Genomic DNA, 24100 nt, shown 5'->3' on the forward strand with positions numbered 1-24100 from the left:
GGCAGGTGCTGGGCCCTGAGCTTCAGAGCCCGGAGATAAGCAGTTCGGGGATCCCCCTAGGCCTGGAGCTGGAGCAAAAGATGCTAGACTCTCCAGGTACATGCTGGGGACACAGGGCTGGGGGCTGAGTCTGGAGCAGTGTACAGACAGGAGGTCAGGGGTAGGTGGGTGGGGGGAACAGGTGGACATTTGGGATATAAAGGGGAATGCATGAAGGAAAGGCCCTGCTTGAGGGCAGAGCCGAGAAGTCGGAGAAAGACTACAAAGTCTACCCTGAGGAAGACTTAAGAGGTGGGTGGCAGGGGTGGGGGGCAAACCAGGAACAGGTGGCTGTGCTAGAAGGTGAAGCCTGGTGGCTGGGATTCCCCTGAGACTATGGGCTGGAGAAGGGGCTGATGCAAACTCACGGACAGTGCCTGGTCTCTCCCTCAGAGCACTGGTGGGTCCCCAGACCCTGGGTCCCTGCTCAGGGCTGCAAGAGAAGGAGGGCCCAGCTCAGCTGGGTGGAGGAAGAAACTGAGGAAGAAGAGGAGGAGGAGGAAGGAGATGATGATAATGACAACTTCCGTCCTGGACTATTTGATAACCTCACCCGTGAATAAATCTCTGAGGAGAGCAGCGGGAAGACGAGGAGGGGCCCTGCAGGCGCCCCAGGAAGCGGCAGTGGCTACAGCCCAGAGAGCTGCTACCCGAGCACCACATCGTCTTCGCCAGGCTGCTAAGTAGGAGCTCCTGACCTGGACACCTGGGGGGTCCCGGACTGCTCCGGTGGGGAAGGGGCTGACCCTGGTTCTGCAGGCTTCCCTGGGAACCTGCACCCCTCAACGGGGACCCACAACCCGGTCTTTCTTCAGCTGACGCAGTGGTGAGGAGGTTCCTGGCCTGGGACCAACACTGGAGGTGTTTGACAAGGTGCCTGCTGGGATATTTTCCCTGCTCAGTAACCCCCACCCCAACTCCCTCACCCTGGGGTCCGGACCTCGCCTGCTGGCCCAGGGTCCTGGGACTTTCTCTGCTCTTTCAGGGGCTGCTGAGTGAAACTTGGAAAACAGGGGCTGGGGTGAGGGGGCGGGTCATAGTCCCTGAATCTGGGCCCTGCCCTGATCCCAGGCATAGAGCTACCTCCTCTGCCCCCTCCCAGACCTGGGCATCCCCAGCCTCCCTGGACTGTGTCTGTGGATCCCTGTCTGGTCAGCAGGACTCCAATGTTCTATCCCACATCCCGCCGCCTCCCCCTTCCCCACAAAGGTCCTTCTCCCCAGCCCCCCTGACCTTCCTGTGTTCCCCCAGTACCAGCTGGCCATGGTTGTGGCCTACTTTAGCTGCTTCAGGCTGCATGGCTGGCAGCTTCGGTCATTCACTTTTTCCTAGCACTGTGAGTTCGTGCCCTGGGGGAGCCCTCACACTCACCCTGGGACCTGCAGCCCCTCAGCCTGGCTCGGCATGTGATCAGGGCCCTGGGTGGGCTCAAGGGTCCTGGGGAGACAGACACAGGGAGGCGGGGCCACTCCTGCCCCTCACGGCCAGCCCGACGTGCAGGTCAGCAACATGGAAGAGGACTACCGAGACCCTCTTTTCCCTCCTATATGGCCGCAGCTGCCTGCAGCTGCCCCAGTTCCACTGCCAGAGTCTGATGCTGCTGCACTCCATGCGCTGGTGGACCATGGTCAGCCGCGATGAGTCCAAAGAGGTGCCCTCGGGGCTGGGCTGGGCAGTGGGGAAGGCAGGCTGGCCCAGCAGCAGGGGCCCAAGGGACACACTCCATGTCTCTTGTGTCCCCAGATCCAGGCCTTCAATCCTGATCTGTGGATTTGGAGCCGGGACCTCACACACCTGACCTTAGAGCCTTGCCCAGAGCAGGCCAGGGCCTGGGCAGGTAAGTAGGGCCCTGCTGCTCCTCAGCTTCTATCCTGGGGACCCCTGAGCTGAGGCTCAGCCTCTCATACCCCAACAGGCACCCACCTCAGCCCAGCTCTGGGCCCCAACACACTCGTGTTCCTCTCCTGGAATGATGGGACTTCGGGGCCCCTCTCTCCCCGGAGGTCCTGTCCCTGTTGTTGGGCTCATTGGCAGATCTGAAGGATGCGGGGCTCACCCAGGCAGAGAAGCTTCACACCAGAAGACTGCCAATGACCCGTTTGCTCTACGAGGCCTGCCCAAAACACAAAGAGTCCTCTCCAAGGACTGTCATTCATCCTGGGCCCCCGTGTGTGCGCCATCCCCCTACCCCTGCCATCACCCTCCTTCCTGGTCCTTCTGATCACCATCCAGGATGCCCAGCACCAAGTTTCTCAGACTCTGCGGACAGCAGCCTCCTGGGGATCCCAGAGGACCCTCTGTTCTAGGGGGGAATGCTAGTCTCGGGGACACTCTAGGAGGCTGTGCAAGGACAACACATATCCATTTCCTTGAACTTCTGTTGTGTGTGTAAACATTTTTTTTTTTTGGTTTTTGGGCCACACCCGGTAACGCTCAGGGGTTACTCCTGGCTATGTGCTCAGAAGATGCTCCTGGCTTGGGGGACCATATGGGACACCGGGGGATCGAACCGCGGTCCGTCCAAGGCTAGCGCAGGCAAGGCAGGCACCTTACCTTTAGCGCCACCGCCCGGCCCGTGTGTAAACATTTTTATGGGATTATTATGTTACTGACCCTACCCTAATCAGTGATTGTGCCCTACCCTAGGGTGTGACCTGGCATTCTGCTCCCACCCTAAGGTAGTACCTGATTCTGCTCCCACCATTGGGTGGTACCTGATTCTGGGGCATAAAAGCAAGGGTCTGTGGAAGGTGAGGGGCTTTTTTCCTGGGGCTTATTCTTAGGCCTTTTGGCTTCGGCCTCTTCACGAAATAAAGAGCTATTTTCTTCGGAAGCCTGACTGCCTGTTGACTTTCTTCCCGCCACATTCACCTCAGAACCGCCAGCTGAACAGGGTAACAGACTCGTGGTCCGAGTTGGAGGAGAAAGGCCTCATCCTTCATTCCTCCATCAGTCAACCTCATCAGGGGCTGATTTGCAACAGACTTCCATGACTTTGAAAGTTGCCCAGTTTCAGGTCCTGCATGAATGTGGGTGTCCATGTAGCGCCATATGAGAGACTGACACCAGGCGACACACCTATCCATACCATCGAGCCCCATGGGAGGAGGAGGAAGGTGCCAGCAGGGCAGGAATGACGATGGGCCCAATGCAGGCACACTTGCCATGGGTCCCACCGCGCTGGCCCTGACGAATGCTGTTGCTTTCACTGTGGAGTTGAGAAAAAGTTTTCTTTAGAACGTGTTTTCCTCATGGATGCTTGAATATTTGTCACCCTTCAAGGGCCACAGCTGTGAAGAATGCCATGATTCTAGTTCTCTAATGCACAGGAGTGTTCGAAAGCTCGTTGCTCCAGTAAAGTTCATTGTGTTTTCTTGTTCACAAGAGTCTGCGTTTTCATTGGGCTATGTCAAGGGAATCTGCTTCTAGACACTTTGGGTGCTCTTTCAGAGAAGGGGTTTCTGGGAACAGTCAGGGATGGGACCAACCTCCATCCCCCTGAGAGCTGAGTCAGGCAAGCTCTGTCCTGTGGAACAGTGTCAGCTCTCAGCAGTGAGCAGGTGAGGCCCCAGTTCTGGGACTCAGGACAAGCAGCTTCATGTTTGGGAGGGGGCCAGAACAGTGCTCAGGGAGCAGTCTGACTCTATATTCAAGGGTCACTCTTGGCCCCTGCCTGATGTTCGAGACCTAATGGATGGGGGGGGGGGGACCCGGGTAGGAGGATGTAAGGCAAATGCCCCACCACCACCATTTCCCTTCTCTGGCCCCCAGTGGTGCTTCTGAGTTGGACCCTCTGACCATGGCGGGGTGGCAGGTGCTTGTTGGGTCCACGAACCCACTCTGGTTCCTGAGCCTACAGCACTTGAGTGGAACCACACTGGGCCCATGTGGCCTGTGGGAGGCCTCGGGCTAGATTCTGGCACTAGGCCTCTAAGCACCTCTTGGGGTGGCCCCGGTTCTGAAAAATCCCCGACTGGTCCCAGTAACAACAACAGAAGAAGGACCCTTGAGCTATGAGGATGAGCAGTGAGCAGGACTGAAATGGCTCTGGGCTCTGAGGAAAGAGGAGGGAACCTCAGGGAAGCCTGAGAAGTAGGGGTGGGAGATGCAGACTGACATTCCCCAGGACAGATTTCTTCATCCCCAGGTGTCTGTGCTGCTCTCTCCAGCAGCGGAAGCCCAGGAGAGCTGAATTGGGACTTGGAGAGCTGACAACATGGACCCCGGGGTCCCTGCAGCACGAGCCAGAGACTACGGGAGCCCTGGAACCCTGAGAGCAGCTGGGGAGTGAAGAATCCATCCCACATCTGTCCCCAGATGCACTGGGACAACAGGCGCTGTGGAGATTCTGGCTGGAATCAAGAGCCAACCAAAAGGGAGACCCCCCCCACCCCCCTCCACACCCCTTGCTCTTGCTTCCCAGGCCATTCCCTAGGGCTGGAGGGTGGAGAGTTAGGGGCAGCTGGCTCTGTCTCCCCAGACTCAACTCTCCCTGATGGCATCTCCCACTCAACCTCAGAGCTTGACTCCCAGCATGGGGCTGAGATATTTCACTGGTGGACACGGAGCCCCAGACCCACCCTCCTCATGCATAGTTTCTTGGGACCCTGGTGGGGCCTGAAGGCCTGGTGGGGCCTGGTGCCCTGAGGAGTCCTAGCTGAGCTGAGACTTCCTTTTCTCAATAACAGTGGCCAGGGATCCTCCCTCCCTCTGGCCATGTGGTGTCAGGAGTCACCCTGTCTTGGAAGCCAGGGGGCTTTTGGCCCCTTTGCTCAGGAGTTATCAGCTGGGAAGAGGACAAAAGACTGGGGATCACTAGGGCATGCATGGCCTTTGATCCAGGAGATACTCAGACTCTGCCTTGTCGACCAGGGGCTCACCCTTCCAGTCAGCTCATGTGCCACCAGCTCTGACAGGGAGCCCAGAAAAGCAGCTGTGGTTTGGTTTGGTTTTGTGTTTGGGACACACACTGCAGTCCTCAGGGGTTCCTCCCTGACTCTGCATGCAGGGTTCATTCCTGGAGGTGTTCCGGGGACCATATGAGAGGCCAGGGTTTGAACCCAGGCGATCATGGACAAGAAAAATGTCCTTTAGCTATGCTATCACTCAGGTACCAATGGTGGAAGTTTCACAGTCAGTTTTTGGGGCATTGTGGGCCCTGAGCACAGAGCAGGAGTAAACCCTGAGAACCACCCAGGTCTGGTCCAAAACCATAAACTCTTAGAAAACGTATCCTTTCTGGGGGATAAAAATACATCATGTTTTAAGTGAATGTCATAAATAATTCTGTGCTAGTACATTGCAAAACCCTTTTATATGTGTGGAGTCACTGGGTATGATTCCCCAGTAGGACCAAAAATTGACGACCAGAGCCTTAGGACAGCACCAAGGAGAGGCATTTTGTCTTGCACACTGCTAATTGGGTTTCATCTCTGGCATCCCATATGGTCCCCCAAGCCTCCAGGACTGATTCCTGAGCATAGACCCATGAAGAAACCCCTGAGCACCATAAAGTGTGTTCCCAAAGCAAGCAAAGAAACAAACAAAAATAAACAAGCCAACAACAACTACAAAAAGCATGACAGACACACATTTTTTGAAGGTTTTGACCATACTGATGTGGCAACTTGCCCCACATCACTAGTTATTAGGGAGACACATATCAAAACAACAATGAGGTATCACTTCAGCCCACAGAGACTGGCTTACCTCACAAAGAACAAGAACAACCATTGCAGATGTGGGGAGAAAGAGACTCTCGTTCACTGGTCGTATGAATGGCCAGTGGTCCAACCTTCATGGAAAACAATATGGCTATTTCTCAAATAGCCAGCAACTGACCTTCCAGATGACCCAGCAAGACCACTCCTAGGGCTTATATCCTAGGAATCCAGAAACATCATGCAGAAAAGTCCTCTGCAGGCCTAGGTTATTGTCAGCACTTCTTACAAAAGCCAGAATCTGGAGATAATCCAAGTGCCTGAGAAAAGAAGAGTGGCTAAAGAAACTGTGGTCCATCTTCACAACAGAACACTAAGCAGCTGTTAGGAAAAGTGAAGTCATGACATTTGCTTCTACACAGATGGACATAAAGGACATGGAGTGTATCATGCTGAGTAAAAATGAGTCAGATAAAAGGACATGTATATCTCCTTTGACTGTCTTAGATGTATTCCCTTAGCAGCTATAACTCTTATTGAATATCCTCATATAGTGACAATTTTTCCCACTGTTTTTTTTTTCTTTGTGATCTCTTCAATAAGGAATTCTGGTAGAAGAGTCTCTGTTTAGAGTTCATGTTAAAACCAAGTTATGGGGATTGTTGAACTTGTTCCCTCGACCCCCAGATGCACCAATAATACCTTGTGGCATTGTTTCTCTTTTGCATAGACACATTAAAATAGGAAAATATTACATATGCAAACAAGTTCTTATCTAGTAGAGATAGGAACACAAATTTTGTAATGCAGTTGGGCCTTATACCCTGAACGTTGGCATAATGACTTGGCTCAGGCTTCAGAAGAATGGGCATTGCCATACACGCCTGAACCATAATTATCATCTACAGAAACAACCACAATAGTCTACAACATCACCAGGAAGCAAACCTCTACCAGGGAAGAACCTACCACTGCCCTGGCATTGACTTACTCCAAAGTCTTAACACCCAGACGACTTAGCAACAGCAACAACCTGCTTGTAGGGCAGGGCTCTCCGCATTTAATGCTGAGGCGAAACTAGAGGAGACTCCACATCATCCTGACTTGATGAAGGAAATGTACAGAGACCAGAATCTTTAACTACAGGAACCTGACACCAACTGTTGCAAGTCAGCCCCTGAAGAGGTTGACTGATGGAGGGATGGAGGATGAGGTCTTTCCCCTCCAGCTCGGAGCACGCGCGTGTCTGCCACCCTGTCCAGCCGACGGTTCTGAGGTGAAACGGCGAGTAAACAGCTCACAGACAGTTAGGCTTGTGGAAATATTAGCTTTATTCAGTGGACAAGACTGAAGTCCAAAGACCCAGCATAAGTTCCAGCCAAAAGCCTCTCGCATTCCACAGACCCTTGTTTTTATCCCCCAGAATCAGGTACCACCCAATGGTGGGATCAGATACCACCCAATGGTGGAAGCAGAATCAGGTACCATCCTAGGGTGGGGGCAGAATGCCAGGTCACACCCTAGGGTAGGGCACAATCACCGATCAGGGTAGGGTCAGTAACATAATAATCTCCTAAAATATTTACATACACAACAACCAACAACAGCTAATGTGCAAAAAAATTTCACCAGGACCAAAGAGAATAACTTAGGGGTTGGACAACCAGTATGCCTGGAGCCCAGAGTTGGTCTTATGCCAGAAAACTTCAGGGGTAAGGTTTCCTTGTATTTAGGGCAAGGTGTTTTGTTTTGTGTTTTTTTTTCTATTTTCCCCATATTTTTCTGGGCCTATACAAACAACAATTGCCACTCTCACACCATTATTACTGTATTTTTTTAAACTCTTATTCCTTAAAAAAAAAAGAAGAAGAAGAAGAAGAAGAGCTTACTGAACTTTCTATTAGTGCTTTAATGAGTTCATTGGTGAGTCTTTTTTTTTTTTGGTTTTTGGTGCTCAGGGGTTACTCCTGGCTCCAGGCTCAGAAATCGCTCCTGGCAGGCTTGGGGGACCATACAGGAAGTCGGATTTGAACCAATGACCTTCTGCATGAAAGGCAAACAGCTTACCTCCATGCTATCTCTCCGGCCCCTGAACTTTTTCTTCTTTCCTTTCTCTTCCATCTCTTTAGTTTTTCTTTCAATTTTCTATTTTTTAAATAATGTTGCTTATGGTCTTTCTAAAACAAATGTTTTATGATAAGTTATGTCAACTATGTGATGCATTTTCTTTAAATAAATTAAAAATAAAAAAAAAATTGGGGGCCAGAGAGATAGCATGGAGGTAGGACGTTTGCCTTTCCTACAGAAAGACTGTGGTTCGAATCCCGGCATCCCATATGGTCCCCCGAGCCTACCAGGAGTGATTTCTGAGCCTAGAGCCAGGAGTAGCCCCTGAGCGCCACCACGTGTGACCCAAAAACAAAAAACAAAATATTTTAAAAAATAACTAAATAAAAATAAAATGTTATAATCACAAGTTAAAAAAAAAAAAAAGATGAGTCAGAGGGAAGGGGACAGACATAGAATGAGACACTCATTTGTGATATTAAAGAAAAGTATTAGGATAATACTCAAAAACTATAGAAACAAAGGTCAAGAGGCCCATGAAGGAGTGATGTTAGGGCAGAGAAGAGGCCACTATGCCAATGATAGTAGGAAATGACACTCTACAACAGGGGTCCTCAAACTTTTTAAACAGGGGGCCAGTTCACTGTCCTTCAGACTGTTGGAGGGCCAGATCATAGTAAAAACAAAAATTATGAACAAATTTCTATGCACACTGCATAGATCTTATTTAGAAGTGAAGAAACAGGGGCCGGGTAGGTGGCGCTGGAGGTAAGGTGTCTGCCTTGCAAGCGCTAGCCAAGGAAGGACCTCGGTTCGATCCCCCGGCGTCCCATATGGTCCCCCCAAGCCAGGGGCGATTTCTGAGCACATAGCCAGGAGTAACCCCTGAGCGTTACCGGGTGTGGCCCAAAAACCAAAAACCAAAAACCAAAAAAAAAAAAAAAAAAAAAGAAGTGAAGAAACAAAATGGGAATAAATACAATATGTAGCCCGCAGGCCTTAGTTTGAAGACCCCTGCTCTACAAGAACTGGGTGCTGAAAGGAGGGAAAGTGATATACATAATACCCCTTGGTAACAACATTGCAAGCCACAGTATCCTAAAAAAGAAAAAAGAGGGTAAGAGTGATAGCACAGAAAAAAGGGCATTTGCCTTGCAGGCAGCCAGCCCAGGTTTCATCCCCAGCATCCCATAAGGTCCCTTGAGCCTGCCAGAAGCGATTCCTGAGTCCAAAGCCAATAATGACCCCTGAGCACTGCTGAGTGTGGCTAAAAAAAAAAAAGTAAATAATTAAATAGAAGAAAAAAGGAAGGAAAGAAAAAAAAAACAAAACGAGAAAAGTGCCAGCTATAGCTACACGCTGGGGGCAGAAGGGAAACTGTGATGTTAGGGTAGGGAGCAATATAGAGGGAGCTCAGGACACTGCATAACTGAAACTAATTGCTTCACAGTGATTCTATCAATCGATCCATAGATCCATCAATCAAAGTACTCTGCACCTGGACCAGAAAAAGAGCCATGGCTGGAGTCATGTGTAGTGGGGTGGGGTCCAGGGTTCACCCCCAGGGCTCACCCCCAGAACCATATGGCTCCTTGAGCATTAGATCAGGTCGGGCTCAAAAGCAACAACAGTTGTTCCCTACTTCTTTCCCTCCTTCCTTCCTTCTTTCTCTCCCTCCTTCCTCCTTCCTTCCTTCTCTCCTTCCCTTCTTTGTTGTCTGTCCTGGGCCATATGGAGAAGTTTTCCACACATGTTAGGCTCATACAGCTTAGTGGTTCGGTAGGATCCTCACCCCCAGGGTGCCAGGTGGGTTCTCTGCAGGAACTCAGGAGCAAGTCAACACAAGTGGAGGGTTATAGAAGTTACTCAGCACCCAACAAGCTCAAAAATCTCAACAAGCCACTTCCCACTGTGGGTGATGTGGCTGAGGCAGCCCCAACCTGCCTCTCTGATCCCCTGAGCTGGGAGAAGGCGCAGAAAGTGCCCGAATGAAGAGAAATGAGCTGGGAGGGGAGGAGAGGCAGTAAAGCGCAGAGCTCCTGAGCGTGATTAAAGTCCTGGAAGGTTCTGTTGGCTCCAGATGCTATTTGGGGGGGGGGGGGGGGAGGAGGGTCAGCAAGTGCAGTGGCATTGAGATGGGGTGCCAGGAAAGCAGTATAAGCATTCTCAGATCAATAGTTTGTGAAGTGCCTTCTGCTGTCCCAAGAGAGTCTGGCTGATAAGGACTGATTGCCGTGGAACTGAAGGTGGCTGGGGGGGGGGGCACTCTGGGGGTGCACTGGAAGGGGAACTAAAAGATGGGACCACCTCAGCACCTCCCCATTCTGCTCTCCAAACTCCCACCCCATATCTGGCCTGACCCGACTCTGTCTGCAAATGCTCATTCGTCTGCCCTCTCTGGTAGCACTGAGGGACAGACAGACAGAGACAGAGAGACAGAGACAGACAGACAGGAACTGACAGATAAAAACAGATGGAGATTCTGGGGGCAGCAGGGAGAGGGGTCAGGTGGTGGCCATGGCTCCCTTCACCCTCCAAAATAGCCCCAGACCTGGCTGGCTGCACACTAGTGGCTGGGTCCTGCAGGGACAGACACAGTCTGAGGTACATTCTACCCGCACAGAGGAGCTGAGCCCAGATCTCCAAGGGTACCTCCCCAAATGCAGTCCCCTCCTCCTCTCTTGCCCCTCTGAACCCCCTTTGTATGAAGCCCCAGGCTTCACATCCCATGGTCTGTCCTCCACCACTCCTGCCAGTCTCTGTCTGCAGGGATTGCAGGCCCAGACATTTCCCATCCTCAGGAACCAAACAACTGCTGAGCTCCCAGGCTTTCACATGGGGTCTCAGGTCCAAGGCCCACAAATTGCCTAGGGGCCTGTGAGACAGGAGGAGACACTGAGGATTAGAGGTCACCTTGAGCATACTAGGCCCTGAGTTTCACCCCTGAGGCTGTAGGCCCCAAGCAAAGCTACAATGTCCCATGTCCAGGCCCAAGCTCTGGAGGCTCCTAATTTATTTTTGTTTGGTTTGGTTTTGGTTTGGGGGCCACACCCAACAGTGTTCAGGGGCACTCTTCGCAGGCTCAGAGAATCATACACAATGTTGGGGATCAAAATCCACTTGGTTGCATGAGAAGCAAACATCCTACCAGCTGTGCTATCGAACCCCTGGCTCCTATTTTTTATGAGAGAGAGAAAGGCCAGAAAGATAGTTTAGGGGTGAAGACACTTGCAATGCACACAGTTAACTCCATCTTGATCCCAAAAATGACATATGAACTCTGTAGGAGGAGGGACCCTTGTGTTCAGAGTCAGTAGTAACCCAGTAACCCTGGATGTGGGAAAAAAGAAAAGAAGAAAGAAAAGAAAGAAAGAAAGAAAGAAAGAAAGAAAGAAAGAAAGAAAGAAAGAAAGAAAGAAAGAAAGAAAGAAAGAAAGAAAGAAAGAAAGAAAGAAAAGAAAGAAAGAAAGAAAGAAAGAAAGAAAGAAAGAAAGAAAGAAAGAAAGAAAGAAAGAAAGAAAGAAAGAAAGAAAGAAAGAAAGAAAGAAAGAAAGAAAGAAAGAAAGAAAGAAAGAAAGAAAGAAAGAAAGAAAGAAAGAAAGAAAGAAAGAGAAGAAAGAGAAGAAAGAAAAAGAAAGGAAGGAAGAAGGAAGGAAGGAAGTGGATGGAAGAAGTAGGAAGAGGAGGAGGAGGAGAAGGAGGAGGAAAAATGATCTGATGGATCTGAGCACAGCAGGGAGGATACTGGCCTTGCACAGAGCTGACCCAGGATCAATCCCCACACCCCATATGGTCCCTTGAGCATCACCTGGAGTAATTCTTGAACACAGAGCCGGTAGTAACCCGTGAGCACCACTGGATGTAGGGGGGGTGGGGGAATGAAAGAAATAGACGAGATGAAAGAAATATAGCAACAGACCCTCCAGGGTCTCGGGGCCTGTGCAGGGGTCACTGGACAACCCTCTGGGATGAACAGAAGCTGTTTCCGTGAACCATCCCTTCTGAGTCTCCCGAAGGAAACCGCCCCAGAGACCCCAATTGAGGCTTCGCTTGTGCCATGTTCTGGATCTTCGTGGCAACAGACTGACCCGTGAAAATGAGAAGGGGTCTCCTGGGAGGGGGGTGGTAGTGGGAGCTACTGGCTTCCAGCTCTCACTTCATGTGGGTGCACCCCAGAAGGCCTTGGTCACTGTTCTAAGGCTGATTCCTAAGGAATCTGGGGTTCAGCTGCCTGCAGGTAAAACCTTCAGCTCACTGTTGTCACCTGTGATCTCCTGGTGCATCCAAACCAGCACAGCCTCTGCTCAGAGCAGGCAGGTCTCCTTGGCAGGTCTCCTTGGCAGAGACCAGCCCCAGCCCCTACCCTGACCCAGGGGCGGTGCCCACAGTGGATGGAAGGAGAGAGGATGAGGCCAGAGGCCACCAGGCAGTGGTGGGACCAGATCTGGTGAAACAGCAGCAAATAGTGGTTTGGGGGAGATGCTCTTCTATAAAGAACAGGCAGGCAGACATCACTGTCTCTGACCACTGGGCTTCACCTTCTCTGACCACCCAGCTCAGCAGAATATTGGGGGGCCCATATGAGGGTCATCACTGTGAGAGTCCAGAGGGCTGAGAGGGCCTTGGCGGGACTTGCTGACCACCCACAAGTGCCCAGACTCTTCCAGAAAAGTGTGTGGGAGGGCAAGTTGTTGCTTCAGCCAATAACTATGATGTAGGAATGCCACCATCCCAGGTGCTGGTAAGGTCTGGGAGTTCTTCCCAGTTTGGGGGCCTCCCCTGAGAGGCCTCGATCAGGCTGCCTACCCAGTGCCCCCCACAGGTGCCTGCTGGGCCTGCACCCACCAGGCCAGGGGCCCCTCCCCCTCTTCCTTATCTCTTTTTCTGAAGTTTTGCATTTTCAGTCTCATTTCCTGTCAGGTTCGCATTCCCCTCCCCCGCCCGCCCCTCTGAGCCAGCGACACTTTCTCTGCTTTTTTTCCTCCTCTGGCCTTGGCTCCAGGCTGGGCAGCAGACACAGCCCCTCTGGGCCTCACAGCCCTGATCAGAGAGCCCTTCATTGTTTGAGCAGGAGAGGAAGCCCCGAGACCTGCTTGGAGGAGGTGGCATGGCCTGCAGAATATGAGCATCCCAGGTAGGCACCCACCGGGCTGGGGTGAGAAGTGACCCCTGCCCTGGACTCTGAACGCAGGGAGGACAGGCTGAAGGACTGTAGTGGGTACTGGACTGAAGGGGTGAAGATGGGAGAGGGGAGTGAAGGGGAGATCTGCCGCCCCCACCACTTCCCACCCTCCTCCCTCCTTTCACCCTCCCTCCTCTTCCCTTTCCCTCCTCTGCCTCCTTCCTTTTCTGACTTTGAAGCCCCTCCCCTTCTGCTAGCAAAGGGGCTGAGTGTGGGGGTTCCTGCTCCCCAACAGGGAGGCTTAGTTTGGGGGTCCCTGTGCCCCAGCAGACAAGCCGAGGCTCCCCCATAGCACAGGAAGTGCCCGACCACAGCTGGGCTGACTCAGAGGCTGAAGCAGGGGGTGGGGGAGGTGGGTCAGGGTGTGAGGTGCTCACTGTACCGTGGGCCACACAGACACACCCCGTCGCATTTACACACACCATCACACACACAGTCAAGAGTCACCCACATAGCCGCACATCCGTCATGCACTCATCCACACTTGTCTACCTGCCAATCAGTTTCTCCTTCTCAAGTGGGAACAACCCCCAAACCACCACCACCACCTCTGCATGCCCCTTCCTTGTGCAACCCCCTGGGGCCCCCACAGCTGGGAGAAGAACCACGCTGGTCCCAGTCCTGTGGCCCTCAGCAACACCCATGGACCCTCCATGGCTTGTGTACAGGCTCCATACTATATAGATCCACTCTGGCTCCCAGCTGCCCCCTCTTAGGGGCCTGCCAACCCCCCCTCTACTCCTGAGGACCTCATGCAAATCCTCAGCTCAGGCCACAGCCCCTGCTGCTCCAGAGATTAGGGGACAGGGCTGGGAAGGACACCCAGAGGAGGGTGACGCTAGGTGCATTGTCAGGGATCCCAAAGACAGGGTATCCTGACCCTGTGCAGGCCTCAGGATGCTGTGCACAGTCTCAGGCTGGCTGAGAAGTGCTGAGTGCAATACAGGGGAGGGTGAGAGGAGGCTGTGAGAAAGTTCCAGTTCCGCTTCCACCAAGCCAACCAAGCTGGGAAGGGGCTGGACCCAGTGGGACCGGGCCGCTTGCACCTGCATGGTCGCAGCTCCTCGAAAGGCCACATTCGAGCTGTCACAAGAGCCTTGGGAGAGCAGTCACGGCCTGGGGAGGGGTCTGATGCTTCCCTGTCCCCACCTTGTCCCCCGAGGACTGGATCATCTGCCTAAACTGGGATAGGGATAAAGAGCTCTGGGCTCCACTGCCTATGTCTGCTCTGGCTGTGAAACTGAGAACTGCAGCAGGGTGGCCCCCATTAGTCATCCCCGCACCTGCTGCTGTCCCAGCAGCGCCCTCCCCCACCCCAAAGCAGCAGGCTCCCCGGCTCCTTTGCTCTGTGACCTTGAGCATCACTGTCCTTCACTGACCCCCAAATTCCCAGTCTTGGGTGGAGACCCATCTTCTGGGTGTGGCACTGTTCTGAGAACCCCCCCGGAGATGGGGACAGAGGTGGAACCCAACCTGGGTCTGGCATGGGTGCAAGGGCACTGGCCAATTCTACACTCCCACTTCCCAAGGCACATCCCTGACTTTGCTCTCAGTCCCTGCATGAACCATCCGGACTCTGCATGAACCATCCGTGTGGATGTGGGAGCAGCAGGGCCCCCCGCGGTCTGGCTGTGCCTATTTTTATAAACTGATGTGAAAGTCCCGCCCGGAACCTCGAGTCTCCCTCTTCACCTTGAGCCTCGGGTTCGCTGCCAAAATCCCAAGCAGAAGCCGGGCGAGCAGCCTCAAGATGTGGCTGGTACCTCTTCCCTGGGCCCCCGAGGACACATCGTTCCTGCATTCTTTGGTTTAAGCAAAGCTTTGGGGGCATTTCTTCCTGCCAGCGGCCTGTTCGGAAGCGGGTTCCTGGCTCGGGCCGGTATTTATTAGCGCTTGTCTCTCTCTAATGCGTTTCGTTTCCTTCTGCTCTCACTTGGCCTCCACTCGGCAGCCTTTGTCATGAGCGATGTTCTCGGGGACCAAGGAGGAGCGTTCAGAGCTCTTCTAAGACATAAAAGGTTTCAGTTGCTTCTTTTATTTTTTTTACTGGTTTGATTTTTTTTTTTATTTTCCATTTCTATTTTGTTGTTGTTGGCAGCAGGAAAAATGAGGGACTTGAGTTTCCAGTAACAAACACGGGATTTTGTTTTGTTTCAAACTCCCAATGCCTGGGGTGGGAGCACTGGGCTGGGTTCTCCGTTCTGCCTGCTTCAACCTGGCAAGTAGAGACAGACCATGCGAAGGCAGAGCACACACAAACACACAATGCACATGCATGTACAAACATGCACATATGCACACGTATGCACATGCACGTACACATGGACACACACATCCTCTGTGCCCCAGCTTTTCCCACCTGGTCAGCTGACCCCGCAGCCTTCTTCCCTCTTTACCCCATCTTGCTGTGAGGCTGTGAACCGCCATGCTGTTTGTGTCAGGAGGCTGAACGAAGAGGCATCAGGTGTAGGCTGGTGTGATGTGTCACTCCATGTGTGTGTGCCTCCATACGCACATTTGTGCCCCAGTATGAACCTCCATGCATGTGCCTGCCCCATGTGCATATGTCCCTACACCCCCTTTGCCAGCTTCTACAGCTCCTCTTGAGGACTCTGCCGCAGCAGCTCTTCCCTTCCCTTCCCTTCCTTTCTCTCTCCTCCCATCCTTTGCCTTCCCTTCTTTCATTCCCTCCTCTCCCTCCCTGCCACCTCCCGCCTGCCCCCCTCTCAGAGTACGTATGAATCCCTCTGGACCAGGCCCGCCTGGCTCCTTCTAGAAACCTGGAAACATCCTGGTCTCGTGTTGGCAGGATCCCTGCAGTCCTCCAGAGGGGAAGTTGTCCTTGAGCCTGGGCTCAGTTCTGACTCTCGGGAAAGGAACTGCTCCCACTGGGAGTTCCAGGAGCTCCCACTGCCCTCCATGTTCCTTGTATCTCCAGTGAGACCCACCAGGCCCGTCAGGACCAGCCCTGGCCACAGCTCCCTGAGCCCTGATGTGGGGTGCAGCTACTGGGAGGCTGCAGGGTGTGGGAGGCAGGTGCTGGGCTTCTGAGGGTTTGTGGGGTGGCACAGGCAGGCACTCTGCATGCACTGGGAGGTGGGAGACAATCTCCTTCCTCGGGAGAAAGGTGACAAGCCCCAAATGCTGTTTCTATTGTTATAAATCGCAGTGCCTGCAGCCAGCCAAGGTAAGTGATAGATTATTGAGTTTTGGGAAAATGGAAGAGCCAAGAGGGACCGCACCACACAGTACTGGGGAGAGGTTTGAGGGTTGTCCAGCCACACCTCTGTCCCCGACCCACTATGGAGCCTGCAGATGGTGGGGGATACACGGGACGGCGGCTCATTCCTGCCACATCCGGGCTGGACTCCAGAAGTACTCCCCACTGACCACATCCACAAGAGAGCTAATCTATTTCCAAGTTTGTGTGGTATTTTTCTGTTTTTTCAAGCTTAATATTTCTTCTCTCCTTTTATTTATTTATTTTTTGGTCACACCCGGCAGTGCTCAGAGGTAACTCCTGGCTCTATGCTCAGAAATCGTCCCTGGCAGACACAGAGGACCATATGTGATGCCAGGATTCGAACCACCATCCTTCTGCATGAAAGGCAAACGCCTTACCTCCATGCTATCTCTCTGGCCCCTTTATTATTTTTTTTTATAATTTTTTTGTTTTGAGCCACACCTGTCATCTCCTGGCTCAATGCTCAGAAATCACTCCTGGCAGGCTTGGGGGAAACTCTTTGGGATCCAATTTGGGTGGACATGTGCAAGGCATTTCTCCCTGATGTAGTATCTCTCTGTTCCCCCCCCTTTTTTTTTTCATCTTTTAAGCTATCGTTATTTTTCCTTTTGGAGATGATCAGTCTCCTGACTCAAGGATCCCAGCAGGGGCCGGCTAGGTGGCGCTGGAGGTAAGGTGTCTGCCTTGCAAGCGCTAGCCAAGGAAGGACCGCGGTTCGATCCCCTGGCGTCCCATATGGTCCCCCCAAGCCAGGGGCGATTTCTGAGCGCTTAGCCAGGAGTAACCCCTGAGCGTCAAACGGGTGTGGCCCAAAAACCAAAAAAAAAAAAAAAAAAAAAGGATCCCAGCAGGCTCCAGGGCTGTACCCAGCCATGATGCTCAGGAGACCATGGTGGTAGGGACAGAACTAGAACATGCTGGGTGATCCCTACAGTGCCAGGTAGGGGGGACAGGCCCAATTTGGGCACTGACCTGGACCCTGGCCCTGACAAGCAGCCAGAGATCACTCCGACATGGGGCCTGATGACTTTCAGAAAACAGTCAGAAAACAGCTCTTTCCATGTCTCCAAGTAACCCGGCTGAGCTCTTGGGCAGCTGAGGGTGGGTCCTAGCCTTTGTCCTGGATGTAGGAGCAGCCTCCTAGCCCAGTCACACATTTCTGCTGCTCTCTCTGCAGCTTTGTCTCCCTGCATTATAGCTGCATCTCACCATGACCTTGTTTCACGGACAATCTGCAGGTTTCCTCCACCCCTATGCCCACTGTCTCTCGGGTGACCCTGTGAGTGCACCCCCTGCGTAAGCATGTAAGACCCCCCCCCCCTCGGCCCAGCTGGCCTCATCCACGTTCCTCAGGTGAGGTGCCGAGGCAGTTAATGCCTGTGTCCTGGGTACTCATGAACAGTGCCAAGCTGCCCACAGAAGCTGGCTGAGATAGGATCTCTCGGCTGTCTCCCTGCTCCCTGCCTAGCCTGTTTCTGACTGTGCCAGACTGTGGAGGGACCTGAGGATGCTTCTGAGGTCTCTGGCACAAAGAGCCTGTACCCTGCCCTGTGCCAACGGTTCTGCTAGCACCTAGGTTCCAGTGCCTGTGTCCAAGTTGCTATAGGCTGAAAGGAGCCGAGTCACTCCTGAGAGGCGTTGGCAGTGGGGACCAAGGGACAGGTTGATGCTTGTCTATTCCTCGTGATGGCCCAGCCCCAGTGTGTCTCCCTGATAGTGGCCCCACCAGACTCTGGGACTGGCCGCTTCCTTTCCCTTCTGTTACTCCCAGCCACCTTCCCATCCCTTTTCTTCCCAGGGTTCCACGAGTTGCTCCTCTTCCATGATTCACAGTCGAGTTTCGGGATCATAGCTTCAACTTGAATTTGGTGGCATTGTTTTTTTGTCACTGAGAATCGTCCCTCTGTGCAATGAGCACCTCCCTCATTCACCATGACTTGTGTGTTCTAAAGTTGGAATCTCCTGGGACTTTGGGAGTCCTTTGCTCCTTCTCCTCCTCCAAATCCCGGTGGTGCTCAGGGCTTACTTCTCACTCTGCACTCAGGGATCACTCCTGGTGGACTGGGGGGACTATATGGGGTACTAGGAATTAAACCTGAGTCTGCCATATGCAACGCAAATGCCCTCCCCACTATGCTATCTCTCAGCCCTGTCCTTTGCTTTAAGTCTCACTGAGTTCGGCTGCAGATTATTTTTGCAAAGACCCAAAGGGTTTGCAATTTTCTCCCAGCATTGGCGTTGGGGTCTCCTCCTCCACATGGCCAAGAGGCTTCACCTCTTGTTGGCTACTCCCTCAGACCTCTGGTCAGTGAAGAGTTTGTCTCTGTGCTGCTGTGGTCAGATCTTCATGGCACATCTGGTATCCAGAGGGGTCTAGGTTGATCTCAGCATTAGCTCCTGGCTGAACTTGCTCAGCTCATAGGCTCATGATGGTTCTTTTAAAAGAACATTTAGGATCAGGGGTGGATGGTGTTAGGCCCTGAGTATCCTATGGTATCCACACCTGCCCAGGTATCCACACTCCTACTTAACCCAGAAAACTTAGGTCAATGAAAATAAGCTTGTTAAGGGAGCAATAGCACAGTAGGGAGGGTATTTGCCTTGCCTGGGTCCAAACTCCAGCATTTCATGTGGTCTCTGATGCACTGCCAGGAGAGATTCCTGAGTGCAGAGCCAGGAATAAGTTTTTTTGTTTGTTTGTTTTTTGTTTTGGGGTCACACCCAGCAGTGCTCAGGGGTTACTTCTGGCTCCACACCAGAAATCGCTCCTGGCAGGCTCGGGGAACCATATGGGATGCTGGGATTCGAACTAATGACCTTCTGCATAAAAGGCAAACACCTTACCTCCATGCTATCTCTCCGGCCCCAGGAATAAGTTTTGAGCACGGCAGTGTGTGGCCCAAAAACAAAAAAGAAAAACCTTTTAGGGCCACATCCAGCAGTGCTCAGAGCTTACTCCTGGCTCTGTGCTCAGGGATTACTCCTGGCAGGTTCAGGGAACCAGAAGGTAACTGGGAATCCAACCTTCCCTGTTGTATAATCTCTCCACCCCTCAAAAATGAGCTTCTTTTAAATTCCTATCTTTTGGCACATAGATTGGAGGCAGTTTTCTTTTGCAAATTGCTTTGACTGAGGTATCCTGGGGTGGTTTTCTCTATTTTGTTTGTTTTTGTTTGGGGGCAGCACTTGGGGACTCGGGAACCCTATGGGATTCTGGGATTGAACTAGTATGCAAGGCAGACCCATTCCCCACTGTGCTATCGCTCCGGCCCCACAATGTATCATGTTCATAACAGGGTTTTATGCTCCTTTGTGGTGTTTTAATCTTGTTTTAGGCCTTAATGTTTCCTACCTCCAAAGTGGTACCTCCCTTTCTTTTGCAAATTCTTTAATTTCTTGATTTTCATCAGCAAATATAGCATGTTTTATCTAGGGTGTGTGTGTGTGTGTGGTGTGTGGTGTGAAATGTGTGTGTGTGTGGGATGTGTGTGTGTGTGTGTGGTGTGTGTGGTGTGGGATGTGTGTGTGTGTGTGTGTGTGTGTGTGTGTGTGTGTGTGTGTGTGTGTGTGTGTGTGTGTGTGTGTGTGCGCCTTGGCTGTTCTCCTATAGTGAACCCAAATTCCCTTGTGGGTTTGAAAAGGCAAATGCCCCTTTCTGGTCCTGGGGCTGTTATCAAGCTCCATTAGCACAGATGTGTAAATTGGGTTTAATTCTTGTCTTTCTAAGGAGTTTCTGGGCTCTCTCTGGGATTGCATCTGTGCCCTTTTTGTTTGTTTGTTTTTGTTTTTGGGCCACACTCAGTGACCCTCAGGGATTACTCCTGGCTTTGCACTCAGAAATCGCTCCTCGGCAGGCTTGGGAGACCATATGAAATGCCTGGATTGAACCCGGGTCCATCCTGGGTTGGCTGTGTGCAAGGCAGACCCCCACCTCTGTACTATCTCTCCAGCCCCCGCTTTAGTTTTCATTTTAACTACTTTATTTAAACACCGTAGTTATAAGGTTGTTTACTATACAGTTGTTGTTGTTGTTTTCTGCAGTTACAAAGTTGTTCATGATTGAATTTCACTCATACAATACCCAACACCCTTTACCAGGACACTAATGTCCCCAGTTTACCTCAATCCTTCCCTCTGCCTGTCACTGGGGCAGACATTCTTCTTACCCTCTGATTGACCCAGGTTTGATCCCAGCACCCCAGATAGTCCTCCAAGATCTGACTCTGCATTCAGAAATTACTCCTGGCATGCTAGGGGACTGCATGGGATGCTGGGAATTGCACCTAGGTCAGTTGCATGCAGAGCAAACTACCCTACTCGCTGTGCTATCTCCCCAGCCTCATTCAAGTCCAGGGTTGTTTTTCCTAGACTTTCTTGGGTGCTTTCATTTCCCGCCCCCATCCTTGTGGTTCTCTCTCTTTTTTTTTTTTTTATTGTAAGCCTAAAACACAAACTTTAGCAGGAAGGGAGCAGGGGAGAAAAGGAATGAAGGAAAAGAGAGAGGGAGGGAGATATGGAGGGAGGAAGGAAGGGAGGAGAAGAAAAGAAGAAAGGAGGGGAGGAAGGAAGGAAGGAAGGAAGGAAGGAAGGAAGGAAGGAAGGAAGGAAGGAAGGAAGGAAGGAAGGAAGGAAGGAAGGAAGGAAGGAAGGAAGGAAGGGAGAGGGAGGGAGGGAGGGAGGGAGGGAGGGAGGGAGGGAGGGAGAGGAGGGAGGAAGGGAGGAGGGAGGAAGGGAGGAAGGAGGAAGGGAGGAAGGAAGGAAGGAAGGAAGGAAGGAAGGAAGGAAGGAAGGAAGGAAGGAAGGAAGGGAAGGAAGGAAGGAAGGAAGGGAAGGCAGGAAGGAAGGGAAGGAAGGCAGAGAAGAGGGAAAGGGAAGGCAGGAAGGAAGGGAAGGTAGAAAGGAAAGGAAGGCAGGAAGGAAAGGAAAGCAGGCCCTTGTGGTTCTCTCACTCTGGCTCCCTTACAAGAGACTATGAGTTCCTTCCTCGCCCTTTGTGTCCAGCTCTGGTTTCCCTCCTGCCTGGTCAGCTCTCTTCCCTACCCTCCTCTTATCTTTGCGGTGCTGAGGCTGAAACCCACTTCCTCATACATGGAGCCATGTTCTGTGCAACAGAGTCCCATCACCACCCCTGCACCCTTAGTTCTGGGAGGTAGACTGTGGCCTGTGGCCTTGCCCTCCAGGCACTGTGTCCTATCCCCAGGTCCAGCCAGGAGTAAGCTGTGAGCATTGCCAAAAACAAATGGAGAAAGGTCCAAGACCCCAGGAACTTTCCAAAATGCCTGGTGGGGTTTGGAGCCATACTGTTTCCTCCAGGAGAGGAACCTTCTAGATGAGTGAGACAATGGGCACCTTTGTTTCTGCTGTAGGAGCTGATGGGGCATGTGCTGGAGTGTCCTATGAGATGGCCTGTGGGTGCAAATATTACCCCCTGGACACCTCATACTACTGTGTGCCTCACCCTGCCTGCCAAGGTGACCTTGGAGGTGGCCCGGGAACAGGGATCTGAAGTGATTGAAGGCAGAGAAAACTCGACACCAGAGATGTGAGTGGGATGAGTAATGGGAGGTTTTTGCCCAGACTTATTTATTGCTGCAGGAGGCGGGAGAGCATTAGCATGTGAGACACTGGGGATTGATCACGGAGAGGCCTGGTCGCCCACCCAGCTCTGATTCCTGCCCAGCCCTGTCCCCACTCTGCCCTTCCTAAGGGTGCTGGTGCCCAGTGGGGAATCTCTGAGCAGAGTCCTGTTTCTATCACACATCACCCAGCCTGCAGATGGGGTGGCCCCATTTGTCAAACAAGATTGTTCTAGAACCATCGTAGACTTCCCTAAAGGATTCACCAAGGTTCTGTGTTAAGTGACTTGGTGGTTATGGGTCACCAGGAAGGTGCTCACAATGAAAACACAGGTTCCCAGGCTCTGCCTCTGACATCCTGCCTAGAGATCTGCATTCAAGAAGTGCCACAACTCTTGGCAGCAGGGAGTATATTTGCCTTGCACATGGTTGACCCGGATTCAATCCCCAGCATCCCTTAGGGTCCCTTGAGCATTGCCAAAAGTGATTTCTAAGCTCATAGCCAGGAGTAACTCCTGAGCACTGCCAGGTGTGGCCCAAAAATAAACAAACAAAAAACAAAAATAGATAAAAGAAATGCCACGTCTTCACCCACCTCCTACTCTGACCCCCAGCCACAGATGGTGTCAGCATCCAAGGTGCACCTTCACACCCCCTCCCAGTGCCTGGAGGTTGAGAAAGGACTATGTATTCTGACTGGAGCAGGAAAAGAATCCAGCAAGGGGCCAAGGCCACTGGCCAAGGCCCAGTGGGCTGAGCGATTGCCAAGGGTGCACAAAGCCCCTGGCTCAAACCTTGGCTCTGCCTGGCTCCCCAACACCACCAGCACTGACTCCAACACCTACCTGACTGAGACCACACCCTGAATTTGAAAGGAGGGAATTGATTTCCCTTTCTTTCCATCTGGGACCCTGGCCACAGAAATGCTGGCCACCCATTGTCTCCCATCCCTCTTCATCTGCCCTACACGTGGTTCCTAGACGTGGTTCCTTACCTGTACTGGTCAAGCAGGGGCTCATCCCAGCCCTGTGCATGTGGTTCCTGCATCCAGGCATCAAGCCCTGGTGTCCCTGCCTCCCCCACCTCAGTCTTCCAGTGTCCCTCACCATTCTCTGCAGCATACTCAGGAGTGTGGTACTGTGTGATGGGCTCTGTCCCCTTGTTGGTAGAGGCCTTCGGATTGGTCCTCATATTGCCTTCTAATTAGTTGTCTCTCAATTGGTTCCTTTGGTTTTCCTGTTAAAAAGATGTTTCCAGGCCCGGAGAGATAGCACATCGGCGTTTGCCTTGCAAGCAGCCAATCCAGGACCGAATCCCGGTGTCCCATATGGTCCCCCGTGCCTGCCAGGAGCTATATCTGAGCAGACAGCCAGGAGTAACCCCTGAGCACCGCCAGGTGTGGCCCAAAAACCAAAAAAAAAAAAAAGATGTTTCCACAGTGCCTCCTCATCTGGCTCTTTCCCTTCCCTTGGGGTGGGCTTTGTTTATCTCAATAAAGGCTACTTAGGCGGCCTAGAAGAACGGTTGACATCTTGGCTCAAGGGGTTCCACATGGTGGAGCCCTTGGCTTGTGGGCAAACAGCTTGTGGTGTTATTTTCTGGTCTGCTATACCTTCCCAACCATGTGTGGATTATTTCCTGTGTCAGAGTTGCTGCTGGTTGCGTCTCTTGTCCTACCTGGACAGGGGGTGTAGGAATCCCTCTCCCTCTCTGGGCACAACCCCCCATTCAACAGCTCCTGTGCTGTTGCTTCTCCCCTGTGAGTTGGACGTCCTAGTCAGGCATCCGCCTGTGAGATTTTACTCTGGTCACTGCAGCCTGTGCCTGTCAGTGGAGCTGAGGTGAGAATCTCAAAGAGAAGCTGCATGTGATTTGGGGGCCACACTCAACCATGCTCAGGGGATCCTCCAGATTCTGCACTTAGTAGTCACTCCTGGCAGGCTCAGGGGACCCAATGGGATGCAGGGGATTGAACCTGGGTCTGAAGAGAGCAAGGCCAGTGCCCTCCCCTCTGTACTATGGTTCTAGTCAGGTCTAGCTTCTGTGAGGCCTGTTTATCAGCTCTGGGAGGAGCACAGTAAGGCGGAAATCAAATTGTCTCCTCCCGCTGGCTCTGCACTACCCAGAGCCCTGTAGTGTCCTCTGAGTCTGGAATGTGAGATCTGCAGCCTCCTCCAGCCCATGTTGTCTGGAATCTCCCGGGTTACTACCTGCTCGGCACCTCCATCCCACTGTGCTTCTTAGGTGGTGCTCAGTCTCCTCCCTTCCTACTGTGGGGTGCTTCTGCCCCACAGCACCAGAACCCACCGGCCCCATGAGAGGAGATGGGAGA

At 52.3% G+C, this 24100-nt stretch overlaps 1 protein-coding gene across 1 annotated transcript in view; it reads left to right on the forward strand.

Annotated features, from left to right (window-relative positions):
- Nucleotides 1-206: 206 nt before the first annotated feature.
- Nucleotides 207-24100, forward strand: part of CARD11 (caspase recruitment domain family member 11) — a 54902-nt gene continuing 31008 nt past the window's right edge. The window contains exons 1-7 of the mRNA XM_049788198.1: nt 207-291; nt 615-722; nt 799-865; nt 997-1060; nt 1291-1352; nt 1597-1690; nt 1783-1876. Of these exons, the coding sequence (XP_049644155.1) occupies nt 207-291; nt 615-722; nt 799-865; nt 997-1060; nt 1291-1352; nt 1597-1690; nt 1783-1876 (574 nt within the window). The remainder of the gene's footprint in view (nt 292-614; nt 723-798; nt 866-996; nt 1061-1290; nt 1353-1596; nt 1691-1782; nt 1877-24100) is intronic.

This window comes from Suncus etruscus, chromosome 15 (assembly GCF_024139225.1).
Source record: "Suncus etruscus isolate mSunEtr1 chromosome 15, mSunEtr1.pri.cur, whole genome shotgun sequence".
Classification (NCBI taxonomy): domain Eukaryota; kingdom Metazoa; phylum Chordata; class Mammalia; order Eulipotyphla; family Soricidae; genus Suncus; species Suncus etruscus.